Below are 25,000 nucleotides of genomic sequence, written 5' to 3'. Positions count from 1 at the left end.
CCTGTCTAACGTTTAGCTCCACCCAGTGGCCACATTCAGAAGTAGTTTAGATGTTGTCAGCCTGTCTAACGTTTAGCTCCACCCAGTGGCCACTTTCAGAAGTAGTTTAGATGTTACTTAAAGGTCCAATGCAGACGTTTTTATCTTAATATCAAATCCTTTCTGGGGAGCAATTTAAGTACCTTACTGTGATTGTTTTCAATTAAAATGGTAAAACAAAAGAAACAGAACTTGCTTCTTAGCAAAGAGCCATTTCTCAAGCAAGAATTTGCAAGGACTGTCTGGGAGTGGTCTGAGTGGGGAGGTGAAAACTGAAAACTAGCTGTTATTGGAAGAGAGGTTTGGAACTCCCTTTCTTATTGGTCTATTACCTAATTTACTACATGGTGATGTCACCATGGAAAGGCCAAAACTCCATCCCACCAAAACAGGCTGAAATTTACGGCAGTCTTTTCAAACTGCTCTTACACTAAAAGGGCATTTTACACAATTTCACAATATTATTCCAACCTCATAGTGTGGAAATATATTAAATAAAAAAACATTTTTTTTTTTTAGACAGTGGGGCAAAAAAGTATTTAGTCAGCAACCAATTGTGCAAGTTCTCCCACTTAAAAAGACGAGAGAGGCCTGTAAGTTTCATCATAGGTACACTTCAACTATGACAGACAAAATGAGAAAAGAAAATCACATTTGAGGATTTTTAATGAATTTATTTGCAAATTATGGTGGAAAATAAGTATTTGGTCACCTGCAAACAAGCAAGATTTCTGGCTCTCACAGACCTGTAACAGCCCCAAAACATCACTGCTCTAGAGGAGATCTGCATGGAGGAATGGGCCAAAATACCAGCAACAGTGTATGAAAACCTTGTGAAGACTTACAGAAAACGTTTGACCTCTGCCATTGCCAACAAAGGGTATATAACGGGTATATAAAGGGTATATATAAGTATTGAGAAACTTTTGTTTTTGACCAAATACTTATTTTCCTCCATAATTTGCAAATAAATTCATAAAAAGTCCTACAATGTGATTTTCTGGATTTTTTCCCCCTAATTTTGTCTGTCATAGTTGAAGTGTACCTATGATGAAAATTACAGGCCTCTCTCATCTTTTTAAGTGGGAGAACTTGCACAATTGGTGGCTGACGAAATACTTTTTTGCTCCACTGTATACAAAACACAGGAAATCCTGTTTTTTGACTCTACTGGGCCTTTAATCATTTCAATCTGGGTTCTCTGAAACTATTCACTTTTGCCTCCAAGATGGCAAGCACAGGTATGAAGCTGAGACGTTGTTACTTGAAATAAAACAAACTAGGAGTGAAACACCACTGCACCAGGAGTATACAATGCAGGAACGATACAACCCAAGGTTGGAATAACTATATTTAAAAAAAAAAAAAATAAATATATGCCATTTAGCAGACGCTTTTATCCAAAGCGACTTTGTATGTGTGCATACATTCTACATATGGGTGGTCCCGGGGATCGAACCGACTACCCTGGCGTTACAAGCGCCATGCTCTACCAACTGAGCTACAGAAGGACCACAATATGCATGCCTTGAATAAGGTCACCATTGGCTAATCACAATACTTCCTTCTCCCTGCAGATGGACGAGGACGATGAGAGGAGGAGACGGAGGAGAGATAAGAACAAAGTGGCAGCAGCACGATGTCGGAACAAGAAGAAGGAGAGGACAGACTTCCTCCAAAGGGTTAGTCTCTTTTTTCTTTTTCAAAATGGCGGCAGAGTTCTTTATGTATACACTGGTGTTCTTTATGTATACACTGGTGTTCTTTATGTATACTCTGGTGTTCTTTATGTATACTCTGGTGTTCTTTATGTATACACTGGTGTTCTTTATGTATACTATATACTCTGGTGTTCTTTATGTATACACTGGTGTTCTTTATGTATACTCTGGTGTTCTTTATGTATACTCTGGTGTTCTTTATGTATACTCTGGTGTTCTTTATGTATACTCTGGTGTTCTTTATGTATACTATATACTCTGGTGTTCTTTATGTATACTCTGGTGTTCTTTATGTATACTCTGGTGTTCTTTATGTATACACTGGTGTTCTTTATGTATACTCTGGTGTTCTTTATGTATACTCTGGTGTTCTTTATGTATACTATATACTCTGGTGTTCTTTATGTATACACTGGTGTTCTTTATGTATACTCTGGTGTTCTTTATGTATACACTGGTGTTCTTTATGTATACACTGGTGTTCTTTATGTATACACTGGTGTTCTTTATGTGTACACTGGTGTTCTTTATGTATACACTGGTGTTCTTTATGTATACACTGGTGTTCTTTATGTATACACTGGTGTTCTTTATGTATACAATATACTCTGGTGTTCTTTATGTATAATCTGGTGTTCTTTATGTATACTATATACTCTGGTGTTCTTTATGTATAATCTGGTGTTCTTTATGCATACACTGGTGTTCTTTATGTATACACTGGTGTTCTTTATGTATACACTGGTGTTCTTTATGTATAATCTGGTGTTCTTTATGCGTACTCTGGTGTTCTTTATGTATACTCTGGTGTTCTTTATGTATACTCTGGTGTTCTTTATGTATACTCTGGTGTTCTTTATGTATACTATATACTCTGGTGTTCTTTATGTATACTCTGGTGTTCTTTATGTATACTCTGGTGTTCTTTATGTATACTCTGGTGTTCTTTATGTATACTCTGGTGTTCTTTATGTATACTCTGGTGTTCTTTATGTATACACTGGTGTTCTTTATGTATACTCTGGTGTTCTTTATGTATACACTGGTGTTCTTTATGTATACTCTGGTGTTCTTTATGTATACTCTGGTGTTCTTTATGTATACACTGGTGTTCTTTATGTATACTCTGGTGTTCTTTATGTATACTATATACTCTGGTGTTCTTTATGTATACTCTGGTGTTCTTTATGTATACACTGGTGTTCTTTATGTATACACTGGTGTTCTTTATGTATACACTGGTGTTCTTTATGTATACTCTGGTGTTCTTTATGTATACTATATACTCTGGTGTTCTTTATGTATACACTGGTGTTCTTTATGTATACACTGGTGTTCTTTATGTATACTCTGGTGTTCTTTATGTATACTCTGGTGTTCTTTATGTATACTCTGGTGTTCTTTATGTATACTCTGGTGTTCTTTATGTATACTATATACTCTGGTGTTCTTTATGTATACTCTGGTGTTCTTTATGTATACTCTGGTGTTCTTTATGTATACTCTGGTGTTCTTTATGTATACTATATACTCTGGTGTTCTTTATGTATACTCTGGTGTTCTTTATGTATACTCTGGTGTTCTTTATGTATACTCTGGTGTTCTATATACTCTGGTGTTCTTTATGTGTACTCTGGTGTTCTTTATGTATACTCTGGTGTTCTTTATGTGTACTCTGGTGTTCTTTATGTATTCTCTGGTGTTCTTTATGTATACTCTGGTGTTCTTTATGTGTACTATATTCTCTGGTGTTCTTTATGTATACTCTGGTGTTCTTTATGTATTCTCTGGTGTTCTTTATGTATACTATATACTCTGGTGTTCTTTATGTATACTCTGGTGTTCTTTATGTATACTCTGGTGTTCTTTATGTGTACTATATACTCTGGTGTTCTTTATGTATACTCTGGTGTTCTTTATGTGTACTCTGGTGTTCTTTATGTATACTCTGGTGTTCTTTATGTATACTATATACTCTGGTGTTCTTTATGTATACTCTGGTGTTCTTTATGTATACTCTGGTGTTCTTTATGTGTACTATATACTCTGGTGTTCTTTATGTATACTCTGGTGTTCTTTATGTGTACTCTGGTGTTCTTTATGTGTACTATATACTCTGGTGTTCTTTATGTATTTTCTGGTGTTCTTTATAAGTCGCTTTGGATAAAAGCGTCTGCTAAATGGCATATATTATTATTTATTATTATTATTTATATATACTATTTACTCTAGTGTTCTTTATGTGTACTCTGGTGTTCTTTATGTGTACTCTGGTGTTCTTTATGTATACTCTGGTGTTCTTTATGTTTACTCTGGTGTTCTTTATATATACTATTTACTCTGGTGTTCTTTGCAAATTGGCTGTAGAATCTAGAATAGATTGTATGGTTACTTCTAAATCATTTGTGAAGAATCTACGTCGTGTTTATAAAGACGTGATGAGTGCTCTCTGTCAGGCATTCACGTCATAGTCAAGGTCGGGAAGGTTCCTTTCTAAATGTAATCCATTACATTTACTAGTTACCTGTCAAATTATAAATCGGTAACATAACTTTTGGATTACCCAAAGTAATCTGAATACTTTCAGATACTTTTAAATTACTTTCAAGAAGCATTAGAAGAAGACACAAAAACGTATATTACCAATTGAACAACATTTATTGCAGGATAAACCAATGCTGTCGTGTACATAGCTGGCCATATATATATGTTGCATTTTACTTCATGGGTTATGTAGACTTATTCTAACCCATTGCTTTCTACTACAGATAATAATATGATTAGGCTATATCTTTACATTTAAAAAACAAAGTCTGTCAGATTTCAAGTCATTCTAATTCATGTAATACTCCTTCGATCTTCAAGAATAGGAAATATGGAAATATAGATTAGCTTGAGCATAATTAGCCAACTCTGTTGTTTATGATTGCGTTGTCATGGAGGACTGATTGGGCTCATTGCGTCCAGTTGAAAAAAATGAACTCTGGTCTTGGAATGACATATTGTGAGCACTACTGAAAAATGCTATTTGCATGTTGCATTTTCTATAGGTCTATTGTTTACTTTTTTTGGGGGGTGACACTTTAAATATCTTGCTCATTTGCATCTGTTTAAGTCTGTCAAAAGTGTGCATGTGTCTGTTAGGTGTATGGATTTTCAATAAAAGTCCCGCTCCTGGTCTTCTCAAAGGAAACTTGTTTTTGACAGTATGGAGCCCAAATACCACAGAGGACTTTAGAACGGAGGAACTCCCTCAAACTTTTATTCTATAGGCTGGGATCCACACTATTCAGCTGTTATTCTATAGGCTGGGATCCACACTATTCAGCTGTTATTCTATAGGCTGGGATCCACACTATGCAGCTGTTATTCTATAGGCTGGGATCTACACTATGCAGCTGTTATTCTATAGGCTGGGATCCACACTATGCAGCTGTTATTCTATAGGCTGGGATCCACACTATGCAGCTGTTATTCTATAGGCTGGGATCCACACTATGCAGCTGTTATTCTATAGGCTGGGATCTACACTATGCAGCTGTTATTCTATAGGCTGGGATCTACACTATGCAGCTGTTATTCTATAGGCTGGGATCTACACTATGCAGCTGTTATTCTATAGGCTGGGATCCATACTATGCAGCTGTTATTCTATAGGCTGGGATCCACACTATGCAGCTGTTATTCTATAGGCTGGGATCTACACTATGCAGCTGTTATTCTATAGGCTGGGATCTACACTATGCAGCTGTTATTCTATAGGCTGGGATCCACACTATGCAGCTGTTATTCTATAGGCTGGGATCCACACTATGCAGCTGTTATTCTATAGGCTGGGATCCACACTATGCAGCTGTTATTCTATAGGCTGGGATCCACACTATGCAGCTGTTATTCTATAGGCTGGGATCCACACTATGCAGCTGTTATTCTATAGTCTGGGATCCTCACTATGCAGCTGTTATTCTATAGGCTGGAATCCACACTATGCAGCTGTTATTCTATAGGCTGGGATCCACACAATGCAGCTGTTATTCTATAGGCTGGGATCCACACTATGCAGCTGTTATTCTATAGGCTGGGATCCACACTATGCAGCTGTTATTCTATAGGCTGGGATCCACACTATGCAGCTGTTATTCTATAGGCTGGGATCCACACTATGCAGCTGTTATTCTATAGGCTGGGATCCACACTATGCAGCTGTTATTCTATAGGCTGGATCCACACTATGCAGCTGTTATTCTATAGGCTGGGATCCACACTATGCAGCTGTTATTCTATAGGCTGGGATCCACACTATGCAGCTGTTATTCTATAGGCTGGGATCCACACAATGCAGCTGTTATTCTATAGGCTGGGATCCACACTATGCAGCTGTTATTCTATAGGCTGGGATCCACACTATGCAGCTGTTATTCTATAGGCTGGGATCCACACTATGCAGCTGTTATTCTATAGGCTGGGATCCACACTATGCAGCTGTTATTCTATAGGCTGGGATCCACACTATGCAGCTGTTATTCTATAGGCTGGGATCCACACTATGCAGCTGTTATTCTATAGGCTGGGATCCACACTATGCAGCTGTTATTCTATAGGCTGGGATCCACACTATGCAGCTGTTATTCTATAGGCTGGGATCCACACTATGCAGCTGTTATTCTATAGGCTGGGATCCACACTATGCAGCTGTTATTCTATAGGCTGGGATCCACACTATGCAGCTGTTATTCTATAGGCTGGGATCCACACTATGCAGCTGTTATTCTATAGGCTGGGATCCACACAATGCAGCTGTTATTCTATAGGCTGGGATCCACACTATGCAGCTGTTATTCTATAGGCTGGGATCCACACTATGCAGCTGTTATTCTATAGGCTGGGATCCACACTATGCAGCTGTTATTCTATAGGCTGGGATCCACACTATGCAGCTGTTATTCTATAGGCTGGGATCCACACTATGCAGCTGTTATTCTATAGGCTGGGATCCACACTATGCAGCTGTTATTCTATAGGCTGGGATCCACACTATGCAGCTGTTATTCTATAGGCTGGGATCCACACTATGCAGCTGTTATTCTATAGGCTGGGATCCACACTATGCAGCTGTTATTCTATAGGCTGGGATCCACACTATGCAGCTGTTATTCTATAGGCTGGGATCCACACTATGCAGCTGTTATTCTATAGGCTGGGATCCACACTATGCAGCTGTTATTCTATAGGCTGGGATCCACACTATGCAGCTGTTATTCTATAGGCTGGGATCCACACTATGCAGCTGTTATTCTATAGGCTGGGATCCACACTATGCAGCTGTTATTCTATAGGCTGGGATCCACACTATGCAGCTGTTATTCTATAGGCTGGGATCCACACTATGCAGCTGTTATTCTATAGGCTGGGATCCACACTATGCAGCTGTTATTCTATAGGCTGGGATCTACACTATGCAGCTGTTATTCTATAGGCTGGGATCTACACTATGCAGCTGTTATTCTATAGGCTGGGATCTACACTATGCAGCTGTTATTCTATAGGCTGGGATCTACACTATGCAGCTGTTATTCTATAGGCTGGGATCTACACTATGCAGCTGTTATTCTATAGGCTGGGATCTACACTATGCAGCTGTTATTCTATAGGCTGGGATCTACACTATGCAGCTGTTATTCTATAGGCTGGGATCTACACTATGCAGCTGTTATTCTATAGGCTGGGATCTACACTATGCAGCTGTTATTCTATAGGCTGGGATCCACACTATGCAGCTGTTATTCTGTAGGCTGGGATCTACACTATGCAGCTGTTATTCTATAGGCTGGGATCTACACTATGCAGCTGTTATTCTATAGGCTGGGATCCACACTATGCAGCTGTTATTCTATAGGCTGGGATCTACACTATGCAGCTGTTATTCTATAGGCTGGGATCTACACTATGCAGCTGTTATTCTATAGGCTGGGATCCACACTATGCAGCTGTTATTCTATAGGCTGGGATCCACACTATGCAGCTGTTATTCTATAGGCTGGGATCCACACTATGCAGCTGTTATTCTATAGGCTGGGATCCTTTTTTTTTCAACACTGATTTGAGAAAACAGAAAAGTGTCAAAGGTTTTTTTTCTCGCAAACATCCCTTTTTTTCTGAATTTAAAAGTAATCGTCTCGTTTTTCAAAAGTATATTTCTAATGCTGTTAAAGTAATGGATGCCAGTTCTAATGCTGTTAAAGTAATGGATGACAGTTCTAATGCTGGTAAAGTAATGGATGACAGTTCTAATGCTGTTAAAGTAATGGATGACAGTTCTAATGCTGTTAAAGTAATGGATGACAGTTCTAATGCTGTTAAAGTAATGGATGACAGTTCTAATGCTGGTAAAGTAATGGATGACAGTTCTAATGCTGTTAAAGTAATGGATGACAGTTCTAATGCTGTTAAAGTAATGGATGACAGTTCTAATGCTGTTAAAGTAATGGATGACAGTTCTAATGCTGTTAAAGTAATGGATGACAGTTCTAATGCTGTTAAAGTAATGGATGACAGTTCTAATGCTGTTAAAGTAATGGATGACAGTTTTAATGCTGTTAAAGTAATGGATGACAGTCTTAATGCTGTTAAAGTAATGGATGACAGTTCTAATGCTGTTAAAGTAATGGATGCCAGTTTTAATGCTGGTAAAGTAATGGATGACAGTTTTAATGCTGTTAAAGTAACAGATTACAAAGTTCATTCAAAAAAATATCTGTTACATGTAACCCATTACACCCCAGTCCTGCTCATAGTTTGTTTAAAGTGGGACCTCGGGTCATTATTGTAAAAGAGAAAGGGTTCTCGCTGTGTTACCTGGTTAAATAAAGGCTAAATCAATGACCTAACAGTATACCCCCCTCCCCTCTCTGTCCTCCCTGTAGGAGTCGGAGCGTCTGGAGGTGGTGAACTCCGACCTAAAGGCCCAAATCGAAGAGCTGAGGATGGAGAGACAGCAGCTAATGGTGATGCTCAACCTCCACCGCCCCACCTGCATCGTCCGCACCGACAGCGTCAAGACCCCTGAGAGCGAGGCCAACCCCCTGCTCGAACTCCTGGCCTCCGAAAAGCTAGAGGCCTCTAAGTGAAACCACAGAGGGAAAGTAAAACCGAAGGGCGGGAAGGAAGGAAGGAATCTGACAGGAAGAAAAGCAACTGTCGTCAAATATGACGAAAGATTTTTTTAAAATCACCTGATGCTTTTGTTGCTGAAGCACTTATGTACTGTGTGTTGAGCGCCAAGCTGGAGACTCAAGTATGCCTTTGCCTAAAAGACCCGGGGTTGTTAGGGTTCCGTTGCCTCGGTAACACCTCGGTAACGTTACCCGATTGGGTTCTGAGGGAAGAGGGAGGAGCCTAAATGCCCAACCCAGTTATCTCTGCGTCATAATAAGTGTTTTGTTTTTGAAACCAAGTCAGTGCCACACCGTTTACTTACTGCAACCAACCACCATTACATTAAGGGACAGATGGAAGAAGATATATTGTGATATATTTATATATAGTGGAAACTATCGTTTCGGAAGGGGAAACACTAAGATCAATCACTATGGTGCTCTGTTACCGGCACTTACCGACTCTGAGACAAACAAAGAGGTTGTTGTGATATTCTAAACATGTGTAACTGTAGAGGCACACAGGTGTACCCAGCCAGTATATTGTATACCACGTTGAAATACACAGGTGTACCCAGCCAGTATACTGTATACCACGTTGAAATACACAGGTGTACCCAGCCAGTATACTGTATACCACGTTGAAATACACAGGTGTACCCAGCCAGTATACTGTATACCACGTTGAAATACACAGGTGTACCCAGCCAGTATACTGTATACCACGTTGAAATACACAGGTGTACCCAGCCAGTATACTGTATACCACGTTGAAATACACAGGTGTACCCAGCCAGTATACTGTATACCACGTTGAAATACACAGGTGTACCCAGCCAGTATACTGTATACCACGTTGAAATACACAGGTGTACCCAGCCAGTATATGGTATACCACGTTGAAATACACAGGTGTACCCAGCCAGTATACTGTATACCACGTTGAAATACACAGGTGTACCCAGCCAATGTACTGTATACCACATTGAAATACACAGGTGTACCCAGCCAGTATACTGTATACCACGTTGAAATACACAGGTGTACCCAGCCAGTATACTGTATACCACGTTGAAATACACAGGTGTACCCAGCCAGTATACCACGTTGAAATACACAGGTGTACCCAGCCAGTATACTGTATACCACGTTGAAATACACAGGTGTACCAAGCCAGTATACTGTATACCATGTTGAAATACACAGGTGTACCAAGCCAGTATACCACGTTGAAATACACAGGTGTACCCAGCCAGTATACTGTATACCATGTTGAAATACACAGGTGTACCAAGCCAGTATACTGTATACCACGTTGAAATACACAGGTGTACCAAGCCAGTATACTGTATACCATGTTGAAATACACAGGTGTACCAAGCCAGTATACCACGTTGAAATACACAGGTGTACCCAGCCAGTATACTGTATACCACGTTGAAATACACAGGTGTACCAAGCCAGTATACCATGTTGAAATACACAGGTGTACCCAGCCAGTATACTGTATACCACGTTGAAATACACAGGTGTACCAAGCCAGTATACCACGTTGAAATACACAGGTGTCCCCAGCCAGTATACCACGTTGAAATACACAGGTGTACCCAGCCAGTATACTGTATACCACGTTGAAATACACAGGTGTACCCAGCCAGTATACTGTATACCACGTTGAAATACACAGGTGTACCCAGCCAGTATACTGTATACCACGTTGAAATACACAGGTGTACCCAGCCAGTATACTGTATACCACGTTGAAATACACAGGTGTACCCAGCCAGTATACCACGTTGAAATACACAGGTGTACCCAGCCAGTATACCACGTTGAAATACACAGGTGTACCCAGCCAGTATACTGTATACCACGTTGAAATACACAGGTGTACCCAGCCAGTATACTGTATACCACGTTGAAATACACAGGTGTACCAAGCCAGTATACTGTATACCACGTTGAAATACACAGGTGTACCAAGCCAGTATACCACGTTGAAATACACAGGTGTACCCAGCCAGTATACTGTATACCACGTTGAAATACACAGGTGTACCCAGCCAGTATACTGTATACCACGTTGAAATACACAGGTGTACCCAACCAGTATACTGTATACCACGTTGAAATACACAGGTGTACCAAGCCAGTATACGGTATACCACGTTGAAATACACAGGTGTACCAAGCCAGTATACCACGTTGAAATACACAGGTATACCCAGCCAGTATACTGTATACCACGTTGAAATACACAGGTGTACCCAGCCAGTATACTGTATACCACGTTGAAATACACAGGTGTACCCAGCCAGTATACTGTATACCACGTTGAAATACACAGGTGTACCAAGCCAGTATACTGTATACCACGTTGAAATACACAGGTGTAGTACTATTCTAGGATTTGTTCATTACCAAGTTGGAACATATTTTTATTGCATATTATAATGCTTGTTGTTGTTGTTGTTGTTGTATATCCGCTGCCTTGACGACGGCAGTATCCGGTTGATCCGATTGGAGGTGACGCTGGCGTCATGAAATAAAAGCACATATATATATATATATATATATATATACTATATGAAATAAAAGCACATATAATATACTATATGAAATAATGTTTACGCTCCTGTTGTTTATAAAATAACATTTAAAAAAGGCATTGTTAATTCAAATGTCTGTATTTCAATATACTTATTTTATACCGTTTTTATATAAGCGACATATACATTGTGTATGAAAAGCCTTGTAATTGTTGTAATCACTTGATGTGATTTTTGTTTATTTGACATCAGTGTCCCGTTGTATTTTTTCAATATTAAAAGGACCCAGAGCAGTCCAAATAAAAAACAAGTGATACCTGTGTTTTATATATATATATATATATATTTCCACACTATGAGGTTGGAATAATGTTGTTCCAAACGTCTCTGCCAATATCAGCTATTTTTCAGATTCAGCGATTTAGACCACTGTGATAGATGGAATCAAACCAGGGTCTGTAGTGACACCTCTAGCACTGAGATTCAGCGATTTAGACCACTGTGATAGATGGAATCAAACCAGGGTCTGTAGTGACACCTCTAGCACTGAGATTCAGCGATTTAGACCACTGTGATAGATGGAATCAAACCAGGGTCTGTAGTGACACCTCTAGCACTGAGATTCAGCGATTTAGACCACTGTGATAGATGGAATCAAACCAGGGTCTGTAGTGACACCTCTAGCACTGAGATTCAGCGATTTAGACCACTGTGATAGATGGAATCAAACCAGGGTCTGTAGTGACACCTCTAGCACTGAGATTCAGCGATTTAGACCACTGTGATAGATGGAATCAAACCAGGGTCTGTAGTGACACCTCTAGCACTGAGATTCAGCGATTTAGACCACTGTGATAGATGGAATCAAACCAGGGTCTGTAGTGACACCTCTAGCACTGAGATTCAGCGATTTAGACCACTGTGATAGATGGAATGAAACCAGGGTCTGTAGTGACACCTCTAGCACTGAGATTCAGCGATTTAGACCACTGTGATAGATGGAATCAAACCAGGGTCTGTAGTGACACCTCTAGCACTGAGATTCAGCGATTTAGACCACTGTGATAGATGGAATCAAACCAGGGTCTGTAGTGACACCTCTAGCACTGAGATTCAGCGATTTAGACCACTGTGATAGATGGAATGAAACCAGGGTCTGTAGTGACACCTCTAGCACTGAGATTCAGCGATTTAGACCACTGTGATAGATGGAATGAAACCAGGGTCTGTAGTGACACCTCTAGCACTGAGATTCCGCGATTTAGACCACTATGATAGATGGAATCAAATCAGGGTCTCAAATTCATGCAATTCATCCCTATTTCCATGTCCAGTTCAGTACCTAGAATACAAGGGTTGGATTTGCACGAATCAATTTGAAGTCAGAAAAATCATGTTGCAAATCTGTCTTACGGTTAGCCTCCTGCAGCCCGCCTGGTGTTTAACCATCCCAAGTTCTCCCGTGTCACCCTGCTCCTCCTCACTCCTCCACTGGCTTCCACAAGAAGCTCACATCCACTACAACACCATGGTGCTTACCCATGGAACAGCAAGAGCCCTCCCTGTCTGCAGGCTCTGGTCAAACCCTACACCCCAATCTGAGCACTCCGTTCTGTACAGCCACCTCTTGTCTGGTCTCTTGGCCCTCCCACTCCTGACGTCAATAATACCATGATGTGAGTAATCTTCAGGTTGGATAGTTGGAGCTCTAGAAAGATATTATTATTAGAAAGATGCCCCAGTTTCCAACTTGGAATTCTGACCAGGATGACCGTTCCAACAAAAAGATTCCAGTCGAACTCCTTTCTTTTCCCGAGTTCCCAGTCGTCTTGTATGCACTGAAGTCCGAGATTTCCGAGTTCCCAGTTTGTCTTGAATGCGGCAATACAGAACATACCATACTGGGTCACCCATAACAAGTGGGCAGGCTTTGAGCACAGCTCGAGACAAAATGAAATTTGGACACCGCTGCAATTCTATATGCCACCACAAGAGATCGTTATACAATCATATAAACTGTGTGACGCGTGGTGTGACGTCACGAATTTAACTTCAAATGCCTTTAAAATCCTCTCTTCACTCGCCGGGTGCAGTGGCGTGCGCCTGTAATCCAAGTTGCTGGGAGGCTTAGGCTGGCGGATCGTTTGAGCTCAGGAGTTCTGAGCTCCAGTGGACTATGCCGATCGGGTGTCCGCACTAAGTTCGGTATCGATATGGTGCTCCTGGGGGAGCCCGGGACCACCAGGTCGTCTAAGGAGGGGTGCACCGGCCCAGGTCGGAAACGGAGCAGGCCAAAGCCCCCGTGCCGCTCAGTAGTGGGATCGCGCCTGTGAATAGACGCTGTGGTGCAGCCTGAGCAATATAGCGGGACACAGTCTTTTTGAGATGGATTTTTTTGTTTTTAAAAATGACGTGTTCATTTTCCTTTTGTAAATCCGTTCGATGTTTTTTTTCTTATTCTAGCTTGAACACGTGTAAAGGAAATAGATATTTCCCGGACTGTCCATACACTGTGTGTGAAACGTTGACGATATTACTTAATGTCTGTAGTATAATCAATGAACTGTAATTGTTTTCTGTTCGTTTCAGCTCAGGAAACTACTGAAATAAATGTTTCTTTATGGAAAGACGCCACAAACACTGACTTCTATATCGCCTCCTACTGGAATAAAGGTGAAATAATCATTATTATTAGGAAGCGTTACTTAAAACATCCAACAGGGGCCGCTCTTTGACCGTCGACTGGTATGTGACTTTCTATGTGTGGGGTTGGGCGGCTGATGGTGTTTCACAACAGGTGTTTTGATTGGTTATTGAGCTATCCAAACGTTGAGTCCCTCCCTCTTTGCGGACATTGACGGGATTCGATTCATGTGTTCAGCGTGTCATGTAAAAATCTCCCCTGCTTGAAATGGCACCGCGGCCATCCTAGCCTTTCAGCAACAACAATTCATGCTGCCTTATTTACACCGGGTCAACAGTTGATTGCATTTGTTATGGAATGCAATCCCAGGAGCCCCATTCAAAACCCACGGCTTAGTCGGTTTCAAAAACAAAAGTGACAGAGTGACTAGTTTGAAAATTCAAATATATATTGTAAGTATTTTTCTGGGCAATGCATCATGCTTCCTTGTTGACAACATGGCCGAGCGTCGCACATTACTGTTCCGTTTGAGAGGGCGCTCCTCCGTCACTGCGTTTTCCCGGTGGTTCAACCATGTCACGAGTGAAAATGTATTGGTCGCTTTATTTTTTGGGCAACTTCTAAATTGCTCCGAGGCTGTTGCTGACTATCAGGCAGGCTGTTGCTGACTATCAGGCAGTGTGGCAGGCTGTTGCTGAGTGAAAGTGTTTTTTTTGTCGCTGCATTTGAGTCACGTGGGTGAGAGGGCGACAGCAGCACGCGCAGTATTGACAACTTTTCGCCAGTTGTAGGCTATTCAGATACCAATTATCAACCCTTTCCCATAAAATATTAACACTACTATGTGCACCAATAAATAACCACAACAAAGCACTTGAAAACGACTAGTTTAACCCGCATTCTAATGTGGCCTTTGTGTATGGAAAACCGTATCAAACAACGGGTTTAACGCATGCTCTGTTCTTGGGTCTCGAGCGGGCAATCAGCGTTGCACTAGTGGTAATTTGCACTAGTGGCAGTTGTTGACACTTTTATTCAGAATATCCATATTAAATAGAGAACCAGTCAAAAGGATGGACACCTACATTGTAGAACAATATCAAAATATATTTTATATTTGAGATTCTTCAAAGCAGCCAACCTTTGCCATGATGACAGCTTGGCACACTCTTGGAATTATCTCAACCAGCTCCATGAGGTATTCACCTGGAATGCGTTTCAATTAACAGGTATGACTTGTTAAAAGTTAATTTGTGGAATTTATTTCCTTAATGTGTTTGAGCCAATCAGTTGTGTTGTGACAAGGTAGAGGGGGTATACAGAAGAGGGTCCTATTTAGTAAAAGTCCCATTTAGTAAAAGTCCATATTATGGCAAGAACAGCTCAAATAAGCAAAGAGAAATGACAGTCCATCATTACTTTAAGACATGAAGGTCGGTCAATGCAGAAACAGTCGCAAAAACAATCAAGCTCTATGATGAAACTGGCTCTCATGTGGACCGCCACAGGAAAGGAAAACCCAGAGTGACCTCTGCTGCAGAGGATACGCTCATTAGTTAACTGCACTTCAGATTTCAGCCCAAATAAAATATTCACAGAGTTCAAGTAACAGACACATCTCAACTGTTCAGAGGAGACTGTGTGAATCAGGCCTTCATGGTCGAAGTGCTGCAAAGAAACCACTTCTAAAGGAAACCAATAATAAGAAGAGACTTGCTTGGGCCAAGAAACAAGATCAGTGGCCATTAGATGCACTTAGTTTTACTAGCATTTAAAAGCAGTTGGAGGCCACAGAAGGAGTATGACGTTGAAGCACAGTGTCCAAACAAATGCCAGATGTATATAATGGTGTCGTTCGAAGAGGGGGATGACTGTGGCAGCTTTCCAATCTTTATTTACTTATCTGCAAAATTGTATTATTCGCCTACCTCCTCATGCCTTTTGCACACATTGTATATAGACTGCCCATTTTTTTCTACTGTGTTATTGACTTGCTAATTGTTTACTCCATGTGTAACTCTGTGTTGTCTGTTCACACTGCTATGCTTTATCTTGGCCAGGTCGCAGTTGCAAATGAGAACTTGTTCTCAACTAGCCTACCTGGTTAAATAAAGGTGAAATAAAATAAAATAAATTTATTTACTCATTTATTTACTCGTTTATTTATTTATTTACTCATTTATTTACTTGTTTATTTACTTATTTATTTACTAATTTATTTACTTGTTTGTTTATTTATTTATTTATTTACTTGTTTATTTACTTACTAATTTATTTACTTGTTTATTTACTCATTTATTTACTTGCTTGTTTATTTATTTACTTATTCATTTATTTCTTCCACGTGCATTTATTACACCATCATTGTGCCCAAAACAATCCTGCATATACAGATATGAACAGCAGGCTGGTCCTTCGTGTTGGTACAGTACAGATATGAACAGCAGGCTGGTCCTTCGTGTTGGTACAGTACAGATATGAACAGCAGGCTGGTCCTTCGTGTTGGTACAGTACAGATATGAACAGCAGGCTGGTCCTTCGTGTTGGTACAGTACAGATATGAACAGCAGGCTGGTCCTTCGTGTTGGTACAGTACAGATATGAACAGCAGGCTGGTCCTTCGTGTTGGTACAGTACAGATATGAACAGCAGGCTGGTCCTTCGTGTTGGTACAGTACAGATATGAACAGCAGGCTTGTCCTTCGTGTTGGTACAGTACAGATATGAACAGCAGGCTGGTCCTTCGTGTTGGTACAGTACAGATATGAACAGCAGGCTGGTCCTTCGTGTTGGTACAGTACAGATATGAACAGCAGGCTGGTCCTTCGTGTTGGTACAGTACAGATATGAACAGCAGGCTGGTCCTTCGTGTTGGTACAGTACAGATATGAACAGCAGGCTGGTCCTTCGTGTTGGTACAGTACAGATATTGAACAGCAGGCTGGTCCTTCGTGTTGGTACAGTACAGATATGAACAGCAGGCTGGTCCTTCGTGTTGGTACAGTACAGATATGAACAGCAGGCTGGTCCTTCGTGTTGGTACAGTACAGATATGAACAGCAGGCTGGTCCTTCGTCTTGGTACAGTACAGATATGAACAGCAGGCTGGTCCTTCGTGTTGGTACAGTACAGATATGAACAGCAGGCTGGTCCTTCGTCTTGGTACAGTACAGATATGAACAGCAGGCTGGTCCTTCGTCTTGGTACAGTACAGATATGAACAGCAGGCTGGTCCTTCGTGTTGGTACAGTACAGATATGAACAGCAGGCTGGTCCTTTGTGTTGGTACAGTACAGATATTGAACAGCAGGCTGGTCCTTCGTCTTGGTACAGTACAGATATTGTAAAGAAAAAGCAAACCATTGTTCTTTATTTGTTTGGTTTTAGCACTTTGGGAAGAATGTATTTCTTTAATATTGTGATCGCAAACAAAAAATAGCAGACGACACCTTAGTACACACATTGGAACAAATAATCAAAGGAGTATAAACATTTAATTGCTGGGATACTCTTTAAAAAAACAGGAACTTCTTGTTTTAAAGCTGAAATTAGTAGCTATTTGGGCGACCCAACCAAATTTCACATAGAAATGGGAGTAATAGATCTGTCATTCTCATTGAAAGCAAGTCTAAGACGCAGTAGATCTGTTCTATGTGCGCTAATTCTATGCTTCCCGTTCTTCATTTTTTGTCTTTTATTTGCGATTTTGCACACCAGCTGAAAATACAATGTTTTTGTTCATGGAAAATATATTTCACAGAGGTACCATGATTCACTTGTTTTGCCACAGAAACTGAAATTAGACGATTAGAATTTTAGCAACCAGGAAATGGAGGAGGGATTTTTGCATAGTACATCTTTCGCGCAACCCTAGAAATCACTTCCTTCAATGGTGCCCAATTCTTAACAGCAAGATATAGATCTTGACCCATGTTGAGTTTCACGGAGCGCCTGCTCCCTCTTCGCAGAAGAAAAACAAAAAACAAAACATCACAAGTCCAATTTGGGTTATTTTCACAGAATCAACAGCACCCAACATCTTGTCCACCCACGTGATATCACAAATGGATCAGCCAAAAGGCCTGGATCCACTTTCTCCAACATCTCACTCCCACTGTACCGAACTAATCTTTCTCATAACCATGTCCATCAATACAAAAACTTGGGCTCCGAGTTCTTCACCTCACTTAAATCTCCCTCATTCACTTCCATCTCCAGAACTACTTGACCCCAGTGTTCATCGACATGCCATTTTCAACAGATTCAAACTCAACCTTTGCCCTCCTTCACTCTCTTCAACCTCTTCTTCCTCCTCATTTTCCTCATCCCCCTCGTCACTCAAAATCCACCTTTCCATATCCCTGTCCCAATATGAATCTTCTCCTGGCGCTGGTAGTGGCCCGTTGGCATCTCGACGGGACGGAACTCCAACTCATGAGAAAAATTAGACAAGGCTGGTATACAATCTGCCGGTAAACCAATTCAACCCAAAACTGGCCTTGACTATCCGCCGTTATGGCATTCTCTCCTAGGCTACTGACTGAGGATGGGGTCGTAATTTCAATCACTGAATCAAATATGTACAGTACCAGTCAAAAGTTTTAGAACACCTACTCATTCAAGGGTTTTTCTTAATTTTTTACTATTTTCTACATTGTATAAAAATAGTGAAGACATCAAAACTATGAAATAACACATATGGAATCATGTAGTAACCAAAAAAAGTGTTAAACAAAAATATATTTTATATTCTTCAAATAGCCACTGAAAATAGCTGACTGGTGGCTTCAAAGCCTCATAATTAATGGCCAATACATAGCATCATCAATCCAGGGTTTAAATACATCATTGGTTGGGATGCATTCTGGTCTGGTCCTTGAAGCTCTTCAGAACATGTTTCTGTGTTGGAGGCTCTTCTGCCAGGCAGGAGGTGTTTAGGTCTGCCTCTTCTTCAGGCGCACAATGACTGTTTTCTTGATCTCATGACACCAAATGAAACAAAAACAACAACAACAATAACTTCAAAATGGTGGCTACATTATGAAGAGAGACCTTCCATGTAAAAACAACAGCAGTAACTTCAAAATGGTGGCTACATTATGAAGAGAGACCTTCCATGTAAAAACAACAGCAGTAACTTCAAAATGGTGGCTACATTATGAAGAGAGACCTTCCATGTAAAAACAACAGCAGTAACTTCAAAATGGTGGCTACATTATGAAGAGAGACCTTCCATGTAAAAACAACAGCAGTAACTTCAAAATGGTGGCTACATTATGAAGAGAGACCTTCCATGTAAAAACAACAGCAGTAACTTCAAAATGGTGGCTACATTATGAAGAGAGACCTTCCATGTAAAAACAACAGCAGTAACTTCAAAATGGTGGCTACATTATGAAGAGAGACCTTCCATGTAAAAACAACAGCAGTAACTTCAAAATGGTGGCTACATTATGAAGAGAACCCCTCTATATAAGATTACATGCTATGTACTAGACTAGAGGACATAGACAAATACTTCATGGTTTCTGATAAAATACACAGGAACAGCGAGCGCCATCTTCACAAAATAAAACTATCAGAAAACCCTGAAAGACATACGCAAAGGTTATTTCTGTATTCACCAATATAGTTTGTACAATCCCCCCCCCCTACTCTGACTGGAAAAGTGACACATAAAATCAGAACAAACGTAAATAATGTCCTGACTTTCAGGTTGATGATCACTACATGACCAATGATGTGGACACCTGCTCGTCAAACATCTCATTCCAAAATCATGGGCATTAATATGGAGTTGGTCCCCCCTTTGATGCGAGGCTTTTCACTAGATATTGGAACATTGCTGCAGGGACTTGCTACATTCAACCACAAGAGTATTAGTGAGGTTGGGCAATGATGTTGGGGGTGATTAGGCCTGGCTCGCAGTCTGCGTTTAAATTCATCCCAAAGGTACTCGATGTGGTCAGGGCAATGTGCAGGCCAGTCAAGTTCTTCCACAGCGAACTCGACAAACCATTTCTGTATGGACCTCACTTTGTACACGGTGGTATTGTCATACTGAAACAGGAAAGGGTCTTCCCCAATATGTTCCCACGAAGATGGAAGCACAGAATCGTCTAGAATGTCCTTGTATGCTGTGGCGTTAAGATTTCCCTTCACTGGAACTAAGGGGCCTGAACCATGAAAAACAGCCCCAGACCATTATTCCTCCACCAAACTTTACAGTTGGCATTATGCATTCGGGTAGGTAGCGTTCTCTCCAAACCCAGATTCGTCCGTTGTACTGCCAGATGGTGAATTGTGATTCATCACTCTAGAGAATGCATTTCCACTGCTCCAGAGTCCAATGGCGGCGAGTTTTATATCACTCCAGCCGACGCGTGGCATTGCACATGGTGATCTTAGGCTTGTGTGCAGCTGCTCGGCCATGGAAACCCATTTCACGAAGCTCCCGGCGAACAGTGCTTGTGCTGACGTTGCTTCCAGAGACTGTTTGGAACTTGGTGAGTGTTACAGACGATTTTTACACACTATGTGCTTCAGCACTCAGCGGTCCCGTTCTGTGATCTTGTGTGGCTTACCACTTTGTGGCTGAGCCGTTGTTGCTCCTAGACGTTTCCACTTCACAATAACAGCACTTAGGGCAGACATTTGATGAACTGACTTGTTGGAAAGGTGGCATCCTATGACGGTGCCACGTTGAAAGTCACTGAGCTCTTCAGTAAGGCCATTCTACTGCCAATGTTTGTCTATGTCGACTGCATGGCTGTGTGCTCAATTTTATACATGTGTCAGCAACAGGTGTGGCTGAAATAGCCGAATTCACTAATTTGAAGGGGTGTCCACATACTTTTGTATATATATATATATATATATATATATATAGTGTAACTTCCAGGTACCTTACACATCGCCCATTATAGTAAAGCTGAGTGGAGTTTTTTAAATACCGGGATGGTTGACTGGGTGGTTGACTGGGTGGTTGACTGGGTAGTTGACTGGGTGGTTGACAGGTTGGTTGACAGGTTGGTTGACTGGGTGGTTGACTGGGTGGTTGACAGGTTGGTTGACTGGGTGGTTGACAGGTTGGTTGACTGGGTAGTTGACAGGTTGGTTGACTGGATGGTTGACTGGGTGGTTGACTGGGTGGTTGACTGGGTAGTTGACTGGATGGTTGACAGGTTGGTTGACTGGGTGGTTGACTGGATGGTTGACTGGATGGTTGACAGGTTGGTTGACTGGATGGTTGACAGGTTGATTGACTGGATGGTTGACTGGATGGTTGACAGGATGGTTGACTGAGTGGTTGACAGGTTGGTTGACTGGGTAGTTGACAGGTTGGTTGACTGGATGGTTGACTGGGTGGTTGACTGGGTGGTTGACTGGGTAGTTGACTGGATGGTTGACAGGTTGGTTGACTGGGTGGTTGACTGGATGGTTGACTGGATGGTTGACTGGATGGTTGACTGGATGGTTGACAGGATGGTTGACTGAGTGGTTGACAGGTTGGTTGACTGGGTGGTTGCAGGTTGGTTGACTGGGTGGTTGACAGGTTGGTTGACTGGGTGGTTGACAGGTTGGTTGACTGGGTGGTTGACTGGGTGGTTGCAGGTTGGTTGACTGGGTGGTTGACAGGTTGGTTGACTGGGTGGTTGACAGGTTGGTTGACTGGGTGGTTGACAGGTTGGTTGACAGGTTGGTTGACAGGTTGGTTGACAGGTTGGTTGACAGGTTGGTTGACTGGGTGGTTGACAGGTTGGTTGACTGGATGGTTGACAGGTTGGTTGACTGGGTGGTTGACTGGGTGGTTGACAGGTTGGTTGACAGGTTGGTTGACAGGTTGGTTGACTGGGTGGTTGACTGGGTGGTTGACAGGTTGGTTGACTGGGTGGTTGACTGGGTGGTTGACAGGTTGGTTGACTGGATGGTTGACAGGTTGGTTGACTGGGTGGTTGACTGGGTAGTTGCCTGGGTGGTTGACAGGTTGGTTGACAGGTTGGTTGACTGGGTGGTTGACAGGTTGGTTGACTGGGTGGTTGACTGGGTGGTTGACAGGTTGGTTGACAGGTTGGTTGACAGGTTGGTTGACTGGGTGGTTGACTGGGTGGTTGACAGGTTGGTTGACTGGGTGGTTGACTGGGTAGTTGACTGGGTGGTTGACAGGTTGGTTGACTGGGTAGTTGACAGGTTGGTTGACTGGATGGTTGACTGGGTGGTTGACTGGGTGGTTGACTGGGTAGTTGACTGGATGGTTGACAGGTTGGTTGACTGGGTGGTTGACTGGATGGTTGACTGGATGGTTGACAGGTTGGTTGACTGGATGGTTGACAGGTTGATTGACTGGATGGTTGACTGGATGGTTGACAGGATGGTTGACTGAGTGGTTGACAGGTTGGTTGACTGGGTAGTTGACAGGTTGGTTGACTGGGTGGTTGACTGGGTGGTTGACTGGGTGGTTGACTGGGTAGTTGACTGGATGGTTGACAGGTTGGTTGACTGGATGGTTGACTGGATGGTTGACTGGATGGTTGACTGGATGGTTGACTGGATGGTTGACAGGATGGTTGACTGAGTGGTTGACAGGTTGGTTGACTGGGTGGTTGCAGGTTGGTTGACTGGGTGGTTGACAGGTTGGTTGACTGGGTGGTTGACAGGTTGGTTGACAGGTTGGTTGACTGGGTGGTTGACAGGTTGGTTGACAGGTTGGTTGACTGGGTAGTTGACTGGGTGGTTGACTGGATGGTTGACTGGGTGGTTGACAGGTTGGTTGACAGGTTGGTTGACTGGGTGGTTGACTGGGTGGTTGACTGGGTGGTTGACTGGGTGGTTGACTGGGTGGTTGACAGGTTGGTTGACTGGATGGTTGACAGGTTGGTTGACTGGGTGGTTGACTGGGTGGTTGACTGGGTGGTTGACAGGTTGGTTGACAGGTTGGTTGACAGGTTGGTTGACTGGGTGGTTGACAGGTTGGTTGACTGGGTGGTTGACAGGTTGGTTGACTGGATGGTTGACAGGTTGGTTGACTGGATGGTTGACAGGTTGGTTGACTGGGTGGTTGACTGGCTGGGCCTCACCTCAGACGATACCCCTTTCTCTTTCAAGTGCATTACTTCTGACAGGGTCCAATAGGTCTCACCCCCTGTGACTATCCCCCTGAGGCTGGTGAGGTGCTGAGATAGGAGTAGTGTAGGCTGGTGGAAACTCCAAAGCTATGTGCTAATGTGTGAGACTCAGTCATCCGTTAAGAGTTTCTGTCTAAACCACAGTGTGGTAGATCCTCTTCCCCAGTCATCCATTAACCTCTACAGGATCGGTGTCTCCCCCCCCCGCGGGACAGTTGAGCTAACGTGCGCTAATGTGATTAGCATGAGGTTGAAAGTAACAAGAACATCTCCCAGGACATAGACATATCTGATATGAGCAGAAAGTTTAAATTGTTTTTAATCTAACTGTACTGCCCATTTACAGAAGCTAGTACAGTGAAATAAAACCATGCTATTGTTTGAGGAGAGTGGACAATTATGAACTTTAAAATCTATGAATAAACCAATTAGGCACATTTGTGCAGTCTTGATACAACATTTTGAACAGATATGCAATGGTTCATTGGATCAGTCTAAAACTTTGCGCGTACACTGCTGCCATCTGGTGGCCAAAATCTAAATTGTGCCTGGGCTGGAATAATACGCAGACAACATTATTCTGTATACTTCTAGCCCTTCTTTGGGCACGAGCTTCAATGCCATACAACACTCCTTCCGTGGTCTGGGCCCAGGTTATAGAAGGAGACAACAGATCTGGGACCAGGCTATAGGAGGAGACAACAGATCTGGGACCAGGCTGTAGAAGGAGACAACAGATCTGGGACCAGGCTATAGAAGGAGACAACAGATCTGGGACCAGGCTATAGGAGGAGACAACAGATCTGGGACCAGGCTGTAGAAGGAGACAACAGATCTGGGACCAGACTATAGAAGGAGACAACAGATCTGGGACCAGGCTATAGGAGGAGACAACAGATCTGGGACCAGGCTATAGAAGGAGACAACAGATCTGGGACCAGGCTATAGAAGGAGACAACAGATCTGGGACCAGGCTATAGAAGGAGACAACAGATATGGGACCAGGCTATAGGAGGAGACAACAGATCTGGGACCAGGCTATAGGAGGAGACAACAGATCTGGGACCAGGCTATAGAAGGAGACAACAGATCTGGGACCAGGCTATAGAAGGAGACAACAGATCTGGGACCAGGCTATAGAAGGAGACTACAGATCTGGGACCAGGCTATAGAAGGAGACAACAGATCTGGGACCAGGCTATAGGAGGAGACAACAGATCTGGGACCAGGCTATAGAAGGAGACAACAGATCTGGGACCAGGCTATAGAAGGAGACAACAGATATGGGACCAGGCTATAGAAGGAGACAACAGATCTGGGACCAGGCTATAGAAGGAGACAACAGATCTGGGACCAGGCTGTAGAAGGAGACAACAGATCTGGGACCAGACTATAGAAGGAGACAACAGATATGGGACCAGGCTGTAGAAGGAGACAACAGATCTGGGACCAGACTATAGAAGGAGACAACAGATATGGGACCAGGCTATAGAAGGAGACAACAGATCTGGGACCAGACTATAGAAGGAGACAACAGATATGGGACCAGGCTATAGGAGGAGACAACAGATCTGGGACCAGGCTATAGAAGGAGACAACAGATCTGGGACCAGGCTATAGAAGGAGACAACAGATCTGGGACCAGGCTATAGAAGGAGACAACAGATCTGGGACCAGGCTATAGAAGGAGACAACAGATCTGGGACCAGACTATAGAAGGAGACAACAGATATGGGACCAGGCTATAGGAGGAGACAACAGATCTGGG

General features: G+C 42.3%; 1 protein-coding gene across 50 annotated transcripts in view; it reads left to right on the top strand.

Moving 5' to 3' along the window:
* LOC118375736 (jun dimerization protein 2-like) overlaps positions 1-11,785 on the top strand; it is a 37,741-nt gene extending 25,956 nt beyond the window's left edge. Inside the window, exons 4-12 of one of the 50 annotated variants that reach the window (XM_052471541.1) lie at positions 1,617-1,721; positions 8,684-9,439; positions 9,483-9,611; positions 10,200-10,242; positions 10,286-10,364; positions 10,401-10,443; positions 10,516-10,845; positions 10,925-11,010; positions 11,176-11,785. In XM_052471541.1, coding sequence (XP_052327501.1) covers positions 1,617-1,721; positions 8,684-8,887 — 309 coding nt within the window. In that variant the 3' untranslated portion in view covers positions 8,888-9,439; positions 9,483-9,611; positions 10,200-10,242; ... (3 more) ...; positions 10,925-11,010; positions 11,176-11,785. Of the gene's footprint in view, positions 1-1,616; positions 1,722-8,683; positions 9,440-9,482; positions 9,784-9,826; positions 9,870-9,912; positions 10,078-10,156; positions 10,243-10,285; positions 10,365-10,400; positions 10,444-10,515; positions 10,846-10,924; positions 11,011-11,175 lie in introns of all 50 variants that reach the window. The other 49 variants (XM_052471517.1, XM_052471512.1, XM_052471536.1 and 46 more) reach the window with 49 other exon arrangements.
* The last annotated feature ends 13,215 nt before the right edge of the window (positions 11,786-25,000 follow it).

Source organism: Oncorhynchus keta, chromosome 19 (genome assembly GCF_023373465.1).
Source record: "Oncorhynchus keta strain PuntledgeMale-10-30-2019 chromosome 19, Oket_V2, whole genome shotgun sequence".
Taxonomy (NCBI): Eukaryota; Metazoa; Chordata; class Actinopteri; order Salmoniformes; family Salmonidae; genus Oncorhynchus; species Oncorhynchus keta.
Note: the sequence above shows the minus strand (reverse complement) of the source record. Positions and strands in the feature narration are given on the sequence as shown.